Source organism: Musca domestica, unplaced genomic scaffold (assembly GCF_030504385.1).
Source record: "Musca domestica strain aabys unplaced genomic scaffold, Musca_domestica.polishedcontigs.V.1.1 49, whole genome shotgun sequence".
Lineage (NCBI taxonomy): Eukaryota > Metazoa > Arthropoda > Insecta > Diptera > Muscidae > Musca > Musca domestica.
In genome coordinates, this window is record NW_026712344.1 from 2017106 (window position 1) to 2030181 (window position 13076).

The 13076-nt window shown below is 37.3% G+C and overlaps 2 protein-coding genes across 2 annotated transcripts in view; one reads left to right on the top strand and one right to left on the bottom strand.

Moving 5' to 3' along the window:
• The first annotated feature begins 943 nt into the window (after positions 1-943).
• On the top strand, positions 944-10310 carry LOC131804784 (uncharacterized). Its single transcript, XM_059127973.1, has 2 exons — positions 944-1084; positions 8841-10310. Exon 2 carries the CDS (start codon positions 8841-8843, stop codon positions 9873-9875), a length of 1035 nt encoding a protein of 344 aa, XP_058983956.1. The 5' UTR covers positions 944-1084; the 3' UTR covers positions 9876-10310.
• Positions 10311-11335: 1025 nt separating this feature from the next.
• The window catches only part of LOC101894226 (uncharacterized), a 116599-nt gene continuing 114858 nt past the window's right edge, over positions 11336-13076 (bottom strand). Inside the window, exon 4 of the mRNA XM_059127970.1 lies at positions 11336-13059. Within this exon, the coding sequence (XP_058983953.1) occupies positions 12953-13059 (107 nt within the window). The 3' untranslated portion in view covers positions 11336-12952. The remainder of the gene's footprint in view (positions 13060-13076) is intronic.

A 13076-nucleotide genomic window follows, 5' to 3' on the forward strand; every position in this document is an offset into this window, starting at 1 on the left:
AGCTCTGGCAGCCCAAAGCCAGAATATTCCCGGTCAGTTCGTCAAACATCTTGAGAGCGACAACATACAAATCGAGTGCCCCGTGAATCGACAAGTGCCCGCGAAAATCATCAAATCGAATCGTGAAGCAAACTAGTTAAAAATTAAATTTAAAATTACATTACACAGCATTACATTATAAAGAACAACATTAACATTGTACAAACACCAAAAAAATTGAATTACAACATTGTACACAATTAACATAAAACAAATTCTAAATTAGACAAATTAAGTTACAACAAACAAAATTATACACTAAACGAATCAAACATTTGTACATACACACAAACAACAAAGATTTGAATTACAATAAAACAACACATGAAATACAATTACAAATTAAATATCTAATAAATTATACAAAAAAAAGGAAAAAAGGTCAAAGGTAAAGTTAAAAACATTTGGTCCTTGACGAGCCAGATTGTGTTTTTTAATAAATAAATTAAAAAAAGTGCAAGTGAAGTGAAATTAAAATACAATATAAAAATTTCATAATAAGTGAACTGACTCATAAGTGAACGGTACTCATAAGTGAACAATAAAAATTGAACAACAAAAAGAAACCAAAGCAAACAGTGAGTGAACAATAAATCAAAAAATGAAAAAGACATCCAAAAAAGAACAAAAAATAAGTGTTTCAACAAAACAGTAGACCCTGGCAAAACACACACACATGCATACGAATACAGAACAGTGATCAGTGGAAAGCAATAGTGGTAAAGCAACAATATACGAATGAGAGACCAGTGGAAAAATTAAAAAGAAAAAAAAAGTAAACCACAGTGGGTCCAAACAGAAAAAAATATTTAAAATTTATTAATTTTATAATTAAAAAAAAATAATAATAATAATAAAAATAGTGAATAATAAATTTATTATATCCACAGAAAAATAACAAGCAGCAAGCAAAACGACAATTAAAAAGACACAACGGTTCGGGTATAACAAACAAAAACCAACAAAACAACCCAGACTCAACAGAAGGAAGAAGAAGAACCGAGGGGTAACACAACACATTCCCAACTTTACAAAGAGAGGCAAAGTGAGTACGAATGACATTTTTTTGTGCTTTTGAGCGTGAAATCGAGAAAGGATTGCAGTGTGCGGCTAAATTTGACACCGACACTGTGCCTTTAGATGATAGAAACGCTGTTTTCTACATATAATTTGACACCCATTGACACAATTGACCCAAACTCAGCGTTATTTGGGATCTTGGACTGATGTTGACCCTTTATTTAGACCTGGGGAATACACAAATACGTCCTTATTTACACATACACACAAACATCTAGATTTCTTTCAAAAAATAGTTGGAAATTGTGGAAAATAGTTTCCAAATTATGGAAACTAACCCGTAAATTGTTAAATTGAGAACATTTTATGGAAAATTTGGAATTTCTCTCCGTCGTTTTGTGCAAAGCTGGAAAGTTAAGACTCTCTTTTGAAACTTATTTGTCTGTCCGTTTACAGTGGGACCTTTGACAAATCAACACACCCTTATTAAATATAAAATTTTGGTGCCATTTTGAAGAAAAAAAAAAAACTTATTTATTTACATGTTTTGGAAAAATCAATGCTTGTTTTTGGAAACTTGCCCTCTCGTTTTGTGGAATAATCCATTTACATTTAACTTGCGTTCTTGGAAATCAATTTTGACGCAAATTATGGCGTCATAATTGCGGTACAACAACTTAGAAAAATTATCAGACATTTTGCTAAATATTTTACATACCAAAAACAACACGAAATCTACGTGGAATATTATGGCGCAATTTTTTGGCGTCATAATTTACCAATACAAATAACCTTGCTGTCGTACATATTTTGTGTGGAAATTTTCTTTTGAAAAATTGCTGGTTACCCCCTGACACATACATACATCCACAAGAAATATTTTGCATCAACACAGACACATCGGAATATCACTAAATAATTATAAACGCCATTTTGAGAAAAAGTTATTTTGGGAATTCTTGGAAATAAGACCTGTCTTTTAAACATACAAGAAGTTATCATAAACTTCTTTTGGCGGAAAAGCACCAACATTTTTAAGGTTAACTAACCTTAAAAATTGCAAAGTCAAATTTTTTAATCTTACATATGAACATAATTACTTATGAGGCTGTGAATACATCGTCTTATCTTTTCTGGTATTTTTTCTCAAAATTTTTGGAAAAAAATCCATATCACTTTTAAATCATACATTTCATCTTGAGCTACATAGAAAAATTTCTGGAGAGACACTTTTACATTTATGCGTATTTTTTTTGGATTTTCGACAAAATTATCTACCTTTTGGAATTTTGATTGAATGAACAAATTTGAAAACTTAAGATACGATTTCTGACTCAACAGTTTTTACGAATAAGTCATTTTCGTCGAAGTCTCAAAAAAATATATTTTTTAAACAATTTTTTAAATGTTTTTGGAAACGTTTTGGAATTTTTATTCTGGTGAACGGCTGGCACTTGACCCAAAAAATATTTGCTGATTCTCTATAATATTCTAAAAAATTGGTGCTGCGATAATCTAATCTGCGACCCACAATATTTCTTTTTATGAAAGAAAAAATATATCTAAAATTTTAAACAATTTGGAAACTTATTTGCCGCATAAATTACTAAATATATCACAATTCTGTGGAATTACAATTTTTGAAGAAATTTGGAAGAAGAAATTGTCAAAAAAAATATTTATCCAAATCTAGCGTTTATAGAGTATTTGTTGACTCCGACAAATATTGAAAAGTTTTTTATATTTGGATAATTTCCAATTGAATTTGCTAAAAAAGTGAACCCTCGCTTGCCAAAAAAATAAATTTTTTGACCCAAATTTTTTTTATTGGCAAACATTTTGCTGGGAAACTCCAATACTTGTAAATCCTTTTTGGTTGACTCTTTTATTAAAAAATTTTGTTTCTACACAAAATAAAATCTTCCTAGAATTGGAATTCAGCGATTTTATTGTAAATTTTTTGATTTTTCTCTTTGAAAATTGGTACTTTTTCGTGGCAACCCAGCACACATTTTTTCTGCGATTATTTTTTGAAAAATTTTAAATAGTATAAACGGATATTTTGTTTGAATCTGGCCATTATATCGTCGATTTGACTGACCCTTCTACGCAATACTTGCTATTTTCAGAAATAATAATATAAATGCTTATTGATTTGCCGAACTTGGATTCTCAATTTATTTCGTCGAAATTTTTAATATTCTTCTGACCTCTTGAAACGTATTTGCTAGCAAGTATTGTAAAATTTCCGCATTCGAAAGCGCGATTCCCCATTAAAAATCACTTGTCGTTAAAATTATATTTGGAAAGTAACATTCAAGGTTTTGCCAAGAAAAATCATTGATTTGTTTGTATCCAAATACAAGAAAGATCTGTCCTTAATCGGCCAATTTTGTCAAATTCTTGTCATACAAAAATTTGTTCTAAAGTCTGGCCCTTGATACAACAAAGATGTCTAAACTCAACCGTGAGAAATTTGCAAATTGCGTGAATGATCTGAAGGATTACGCATCAATTGTGAGCATCGCAGGCACAGATGACGACATACACACATTGGAGGCATCGAGAGTGGAGCTAAATTCATTTTATGACCAAGTAAAAAAGGCGTATTTAGAATGCCGAGATTTTATTCCAGAGGAAGGAGAAAAACCGGTTGATAAAACTAAACTGAGGACCCACTACTTAGAGGCAATCGACACTTACAAAAAGGCGATAGGAATAATCAATGGACAAATCCAAAATCTCAAAGAAAATGAAGCAAAGGAAAAACTCAGAATCGAGACCCAATTTTCTCAAAAGGAAACTGAATTTACCCCACCTTCGAGATTACCACCCTGCGACACGGATACTTTCGAAGGAAGTTACAATACTTGGCCAACTTTTCGGGATTTATTTACCGCCATTTACATCCAGAACTCCAAATTGAGCAATGTTGAAAAACTTTTTCATTTGACTCAGAAAACAACTGGTGAAGCTAGAGAAGTTATAAGCCATGTTCCTCTAACAAACGAGGGATTTGAGTTAGCCTGGAGGAATTTAACCGACAGATACGAGAATAAGAGAATGCAGGTGAACGAGCAATTAAAAATACTATTTAATTTACCAAACGTTTCAACTGATTCGAGTTACAGCATACAGAAATTACAGCGAACAGTAAATAGCTGCATTCAAATTTTGGAGACACAAAATGTTGAAGTAGCAGGCTGGGATCCTATATTAATATATCTTTGTTCCAGCAAACTTCCAAGAACTTTTTTAGAAGAATTCGAAAATACTATAGAAGATTGCAAGACTCTACCATCGTGGAAAGCTTTTAACAATTTTTTGACCCACAAATTCAAAACGCTTGAATCAGTAGGGAACATAAAACCAAACTTGTCAAAACCAAATCAGCAGACTCAGAGCAGAAACGATTATACAAAGAAAATGAGATTTACAAGCAGTTTTCAAGCGAATATTAACCAGAAAGCCCAAAATTACAAGGGTAAAAATGCAAACATTCAGCAGCAATCCCAGACTCAGTACCAAAATACGTGCCAAATTTGCAAATCTAATCATTTCATACGAGATTGTCCACAATTTATCGCTAAAAACGTAAATGACCGGATTCATGTGGTCAAAATGGCACACCTGTGCTACAATTGTTTATCGTCTAACCATGGCGTGAAAGATTGCAAAAGTCGTTTTGGATGCAGAACATGTAATTTGAAGCACCATACTATGTTACATAAGGGAACTACAACACAAGAGGAAGCACGCCCTAGCACCAGTGCTGCCGCTCTCACAACACTAATACAGTCCACATCAAATGAAGAAACAGCGAATATAACAACTTTGACACTACAGGATGACGGTAAAGTTAATCCTCGTCCAGGAGACACCCTACTTTTTACAGCCATGGTTCAAATCGAAGTGAATGGTCATTATTACGACGCACGAGCTATAATCGACTCTGGATCACAATCTACCTTTGTTACTGAGAAATTAAAGAATCGTTTAAGGTTGCCCACTAAACGAAACCTAGTGCATGTTACAGGAATTAATCGACTCATTTCTGAAACTTCGGCTAAAGCTTGCATATTTAAATTACGTTCCAGACTTGACCCAAATTTCAAGTTAGAAGTTTGGGCACCTGTTTTGAAATCGCTTCCGTCAAACTTGCCATCATATACCCTTGAAAGAACACAGATGCATGACGCTACGAACTTGGAATTAGCCGACCCGAAGTTCTACATCAGCCAACCAGTTGATCTCCTAATAGGGATGGACATAGGCCCACTCATCTTTACAGTTGGAACACCTATGAAATCGATTGGTACCTTATTAGCTCAAAAAACTGTGTTTGGATGGATAATTGGCGGACCCTTACAGGATGAATCACAAAAGAAGAGACAAATATCACTTTGCAATACTACATCGATGGAAAAAATATTAACACGTTTTTGGGAGGTGGAAGAGACCCCAAAACAGGTTTTGAGATCAGATGAAGACGTATTATGTGAACAAAATTACTTGAAAACTACCAAAAGGAATTCGGAAGGGCGATATATTGTGACCCTCCCATTCAAAAAATGCGAAGAAATTGGAGAATCAAGAAATATTGCTTTAGCCCAATTTTATAGAATGGAAAGAAAGCTTATGAAAAGTCCGGAGATAAAGGAATTATACGATAGCACGATCCTTGAATATCTAGAACTCGGGCATATGAGAAAAATATCTTCAAATGACATAAACAAGACTCCAAACTATTATCTGCCACACCACGCAGTCATAAGACCTGAAAAGATTACATCAAAATTACGAGTTGTTTTCAATGTATCAAGTCCAACGTCAAACAAGCGAAGTCTCAATGACAACCTATATGCAGGTCCGGTTTTACAGCAAGATATTGTATTACAAGTACTAAAGTGGAGATTTTTCAGACACGTTTATAATGCTGACGTTACAAAGATGTACAGGCAAATTTTATTGGACCCTAGTCAAACAAAGTTTCAACGAATATTATTCAGAAAATCTTCGTCTGACCCTATACAAGATTATGAATTGTTAACGGTAACATTTGGGGTTAATTATGCACCTTTCCTGGCTCTTCGAACTCTCATTCAATTAGCTGAAGACATAAAAGACACTTATCCACTAGCATCGAAAGTAATTTTGGAAAACCTTTATGTTGATGACGTCTTAGCGGGAGGTCATTCGGTCGAAGAGACCATAAAATCTCGCAAGGAATTAGCAGCTGCTATGGAATCCGCTGGATTTGAGCTAATGAAGTGGACTGCTAATGATCCAAAATTAATAAATGACCTGCCCAAAGAAAAGCTTAGCCCAGTGAATTCTCTGGATATTTCCGATGACGCCTCGACAAAAACACTTGGAATACGTTGGAACATTGCTGGAGACTTTTTCAATTTCACTCCACCCTCAATGGACATTAAAAGAGCTTATACAAAAAGGGAAGTTCTCTCAACAATTGCCAAATTATTCGACCCATGTGGGTGGCTTGCTCCCGTTGTAGTAACCGCCAAACTAGTTATGCAACAAATTTGGCTTGATAAGATAAACTGGGATGACACTCTGAAAACAATGACACTTCTGAACTGGCAAAACTTTGTTAAACATAGCGCAGATATTAAGCATTTAAAAGTCCCAAGGTGGATCAATTACTCCAAAAATAGTGTTGTAGAAATTCATGGATTCTGCGATGCCTCGGAAAAAGCATATGCAGCAGCATTATATATCCGACTACAGAATGAAGACAACGAAATCAAAACGTCATTGCTTACTGCAAAAACAAGAGTTGCTCCAATCAAAAAAATTTCACTTCCCAGATTAGAACTTTGTGGAGCCGTCCTATTGGCGAAGTTAGCATCAACAATATTGAACAATCTCCAGATATCAAACTTTTCGGTTCATTACTGGACAGACTCAACAATCGTGCTGGCTTGGTTGAAAAAACCACCTTGCCATTGGTCAGCCTTTGTGGGAAATCGTACATCTGATATCTTAGAAAATAGTGGAGCCGAACAATGGAATCACGTAGACTCTGAGGATAACCCCGCAGACATTGCCAGTCGCGGATGCCCACCTAGCGAACTTATAAACAACACACTCTGGTGGCATGGACCGCAATGGCTCAAAATACCTAAAGTTCGTTGGCCAGCACATATAATTCCCGATGATACAAACTTAGAAGCAAAAACACTAAAAGCACTGACTCTATTCGAAGAAGAAAGTGACCCTCTAAACAATTACTCATTTTTAACAAGGGTTTACAGATCATATGCATATGCGTTAAGATTTTGGAAAAACACTGGAATAAATAGACGAAATCTTAGAACCTCTTCAATGGAACTCACCGCTGAAGAAATTCAGGATGGTAAACGTGCTTGCATAATTCATACCCAGAAATTCTTTTACGCAGCCGACTATGAATCACTTGAAAGGAAAGTTCGAATATCGTCTTCTAGTTCATTACTGACACTCAATCCTTTTTTGGACTCAAAAGGGATCATGAGATCTAATGGCCGATTAGTACAATCGCCTGCGCTAACTTACAATGAACGGCATCCAATAATACTCCCACATGGAGCAATATTAAGCAAACTATTAGTAGATTTTGCTCACAAGATCACATTGCACGGCGGTAATCAGTTGGTGACCAGATTATTAAGGTCCGAGTTCTGGATATTCGGACTAAAATCGTTGGTTAAACAAATAATACGTAATTGCAAAATATGCTTAATTTACAAGAAACGCACACAGAATCAAATAATGGCATCACTACCTCCTGAACGAACTCTCTTGGCAAGACCCTTTATGAATACAGGCGTAGATTTTGCGGGACCCTTCAATATTAAAAGTTATTCTGGCAGAGCCTGCTTCATTACGAGAGGTTATGTCTGTTTGTTTGTTTGCTTCGCTACCAAAGCCATTCATTTGGAACCCACAAGTGACTTGTCGACATATGCCTTTCTTGCCGCTTTTTCTAGATTTATTAGCCGACGGGGCTGTCCGTCGTGTATCTACTCCGATAACGGGACCAATTTTGTGGGAGCAGTTGATCTGTTAAAGCGGGATCGACTAGCCTTCATGAAAAATATACAAAATAGTACAGTTCAAAACAATTTTCATCAAAATATTAGTTGGAAATTTATCCCGCCTGGCGCTCCGCACATGGGTGGCTTGTGGGAGGCCGGGGTTAAATCCTTTAAAAATCATTTAAGAAAAAGCATGCCAAAAATGAACTTTACTTTCGAAGAATTCACTACAATTTTAACCCGCATAGAGGCATGTCTTAACTCTAGACCCTTGAGTCCAGCTAGCGAAGATCCTAACGATTTGGCGCCTTTAACCCCAGGTCATTTCTTAATCGGTACCGCGATTTTAGCTCCGCCCGAACCCGACGTTTCTGATCAAGATATTAGTCTGGTTAATAGATGGAAAAGGTTAAAAATAATCTCCCAATATTTGTGTAATCGATGGAAGGTTGAATATTTACATGAGCTTCATCGACGTACGAAATGGAAATATCAAAAGGATAACCTTAAAGAAGGTGACTTAGTTGTGATTAAAGACGAACGTTTGGCACCAAATGAGTGGAAACTCGGGAGAATTATCAAGACCCATCAGGGAACAGATCAAAATGTTAGAGTAGTAGACATAAAAACTGCTGGTGGCAACATCAGCCGACCCATAACGAAGGTTGTCAAGTTATTTTCCGACTAATTAGTCGGACCCCTCCTTTCAAAAAGAATTAGTACTCCTTCTTCTCTTTTTCACAGATGGCAGCATATTTACCAGTCCAGAATTGGAGAGACGAAGAGAGCCCAAGACGCCCTGAAAGGAGAGAATCCCGTCGCTTAATTTCAGAAAGAAGCCCGCAACGCCCCGACCGCAACCCACATCCACCAGAAGCCCACCCAGCCCGCGAACCAGCACCAGTACCCAATAGAAGCAACCCAGCCCGACACTTCGAACGCCGCCCGAGTCCTGATCGCAGTCACCGTAGCCGTTCTGAAAATAGACCAGCCCCCAGAGCTAGAGGAGCACGGCCAGGCCATTGGCAATACTCCTGCGGACTGTGTCAGCAGGACCATGCTCTGAGCTCGTGCCAGCGGTTTAAAGACCAAAGTCCGTATCAGAGATACGAAACCACTGAGCGGCGGGGATACTGTCGAAACTGTCTGGCACGATCGCATTTGGCCCCCGATTGTCCATGCATTACGGGTTGCCGACGATGCGATTATCGACACCACACCATGCTACATGGGGCGCCACAGCTCGAGGATAGCCTACAGCCCGCTCAAATAAACGAGCCGCCTTTTTCGTGGGATCTCGTCTTTGTACCCACTGTCATGCTGCGAGTTACCACCGAAGATATAGACACCCACTATACGATACGGGCGTTGCTGAGTAAGTCAGCTGTAATGTCCCGCATAGGGTACTCTACCTTCCAACGGATGGGTCTGAGGTCATTTTTATACCAAGATCGTCGTTTTACGACCTTCAAAATAATGAGCCGGCGATCTAATTCAACATGGGCGCTGAAGGTCAATGCTCTTGTGACAGATGAGCTGCCGAGACGAATTTATTCAGACCCCATACTAGATGACCCAACCTCATATTTTACTGAGCAAGCACTTGCGGACCCAGACCCTAGAAGCAATGTACCCATAGACTTGGAATTAGGCGCAGACACGTATTCTGCCATAAGAAAAGATGGATGTACCGCGGCTGGAGTGGGTGATGTTCAGGCGTACAACACTAACCTGGGATATGTCTTCGCTGGACCAATTAGGAACATGCCATCGATGTAAAAAGACGCATATTAGCACGGAGTCATGGGGGCGGAGAATGTATGGTCAGTGACCATACTTTTGGTCGCTACTGTGCGTTTGAATTTTAAATTTTTCGGCTAGCGGTACACAATATGTACATTGGTGCATATTAACAAATACATGCATACGTGCTGCCGCTAGCCAAGCACTTTCCAATAAATCCTGGAATATTCAACAGCTCTGGCAGCCCAAAGCCAGAATATTCCCGGTCAGTTCGTCAAACATCTTGAGAGCGACAACATACAAATCGAGTGCCCCGTGAATCGACAAGTGCCCGCGAAAATCATCAAATCGAATCGTGAAGCAAACTAGTTAAAAATTAAATTTAAAATTACATTACACAGCATTACATTATAAAGAACAACATTAACATTGTACAAACACCAAAAAAATTGAATTACAACATTGTACACAATTAACATAAAACAAATTCTAAATTAGACAAATTAAGTTACAACAAACAAAATTATACACTAAACGAATCAAACATTTGTACATACACACAAACAACAAAGATTTGAATTACAATAAAACAACACATGAAATACAATTACAAATTAAATATCTAATAAATTATACAAAAAAAAGGAAAAAAGGTCAAAGGTAAAGTTAAAAACACCAGTCATAGCTCATTATATTGTTTTTCAAGCGTACAAAAGCATTTTGGTGAGAATTTTCCAGAAAAAAAGTTATTCATGATGGAATTCAAGCGTGATATCTTTATATTTGGCTGGAAAACCACTAGTAGCTATCGTTAGAGCACTCCAGCATTTAAATGTGAATAAATCCTTGTGTCTCGTATCATCTGACCCGACGTCAAGGAAGCGGAAGTGGACGGAAGAAAACAGCAACATTTCCTTAATAAGGCAAAACTCATCTGCAGAAATGGTTCGAAAAGTAATGAAGCGACTTTATCGAAACCCGAACTGCCGAATTTGTTTTTTTCCGATGAGAAAACATTCGTTGTGCAGCATTTTGTAAAGAAACAAAATGATCGTGTTTACTTGCCAAAGAGGTCAGGTGAAAATGCGCACCTTCGGTTGACCACCAGAACTCAAATGCCGGCCATGGTGATGGTGTGGGCCGCCATAAAAGCCGATGGTCTCTATCCGTTCGTATTAGTCGACCGTGATATCAGAATAAATGCCGAATATTATCGCGAAAATATTCTGGAGGGTATATTTAAGCCTTGGGCACGCAAACATTTTGGCCGTAGACCTTGGACATTCCAACAGGACTCAGCACCATCGCACTCAGCACGCACCACCCAAGATTGATTACAGAATAAGGTTTCTCGCTTCATGTCCAGCAATCAATGACCACCAAAATCTCCGGATACCAATCCGTTGGACTATTGTGTCTAGAGTATTTTGGAAAGCAAGGTTGGCACTAAAAAATACCAGTGTCGATCACCTCAAGCAAGCGTTTCGACTGGAATGGACCAAAATACCGCAGAGCAACATCGGGGCAGCGTGTGACGGTTTCATTGGCCGTTTGAAGGCCATAATTCAAGGTTACCAAATGTGACCAATTCGAACAAATTTAAATTTATTCTAAAATTTGATGCTATTTTCGAAATTTTTTGCTTTCATTCAATAAAATTTCAAAAAAACAAATTAAAAATTATGGCGTTTGAGTTTGTTTTTTTTTTATCTCACCCTGTATGTATTTTATAACTAATATATATCTGACCTTTATAGCTTTTTTAAGTAGGGCTTGAGATTTTCTACTCTGGAACATTTCCCACCCGGTTTTTCCAAACCTTTGTAAGTAGCCGGCCTTCGATTTCAAAGTCAATGTCTTCGGAACTATATATAGATACATCAACACGTGTGGCACCATTTTGGAAAGGCAAGAATGTAGTATGTGGAATTTTTTACCGCATAATGGGTCCATTTTCGAGATTTTAGCGGTTTTTCAAAAAGTTCCGGTATAAAAATACCAATTTTCTTGTATTGCTCCGGAACCGGTTCAATCAAATGATTTATCAGTTTTGTAGAACTGGATAAGAAAATTTGTATCTGAACTTTCGGGTCGAATAGCCGGGTAACAGTATATTTCTTCTACAAGAAAATTACTATCGGTTAAAAAATACCTACCTGCGAAAAAATGTTCAGATCAATCTGTGCATAGCCCCTTAACTCAATATAAGCTTTGTTTCATTTCCGAAAAATTTTCGGACATAATCCCCCGTGCAAACAGTCATACTCCCATGGCAATAATGTCCGTTTTGTAGGCGGACATAGTCGCCAGTTTATTATGGGAGTTACGACCAAAAATGGGAACACTGGGGCTCATGTCAGGGCACCTTGATTTCTTCCATTTGCTCATCTGACGTAATGCTTGTTTTTATAATTCGGATACTTCTTTTTTTTATTAATTTTTTCTCTTCAACTTTTGACCTTTTGTGGGGAAGGTACTTATAAGGACTGAACTGATATTGTCGATCTGAACTGATAACTCAATCTATGTTTTATACAAATATTACAATGTGCAGGATATCGCACTCATCAGTCAGAATTTTGACGAACATCGTTAGATCGTCTTCAAAAGTTCTTCAAAACAAATTTTGTCCAAAGAGGCCGTTGTATTGATGAGAGGTTTAATAAATACATCCTGGGGATCGAATTAATATATCCTACTTCTTATGGTGTAGATTTTAAAAAAATTAAATATAACCCAATCCAATATCTACCGAATGCACCCTAGATGTTGGAATACATTACCCAAAAACGTCCACTTAAGGAAATGATAGACACTTAAGGTGATGGAACCAGAGTGGCTGTTGTTTTGTTCGGTCGGAGGTGCTGCTGCTGATGCTGTTAATACTCTTGGCTTTGTTGCTAAAACGTTGATAATGCCGACGCTGCTGCGGCAGATGCTGATGAGGATGGTGTTGGCATTAGTGGTGCTCTGGCGTCTGGTTATTTTGTTGGCTGTCTGGTTGGTTGGTAGTTTGGCTGGTGTAATTTTTGTTGTTGTCTGTTGTTGATGTTGTTGTTGCTGAGAGGTCTCGTTGGCTAAGAAAGCTTCAGATCCATTGCAGTTTAGCAGCATTAAACAAAATTTAATCGCTGATAATACGGAATGTTGTAGTAATTAAATGAGGCATACGATGTGGCACTCGGTGATCTCAGCGCCGAGGTGGTGTAATACAAGGGACCTACAACGGAAAAAAAG

Excerpts from the sequence above, each read along its gene's own strand:
- LOC131804784 (XM_059127973.1), top strand. The coding sequence starts at position 8,841 with ATGGCAGCATATTTACCAGTCCAGAATTGGAGAGACGAAGAGAGCCCA.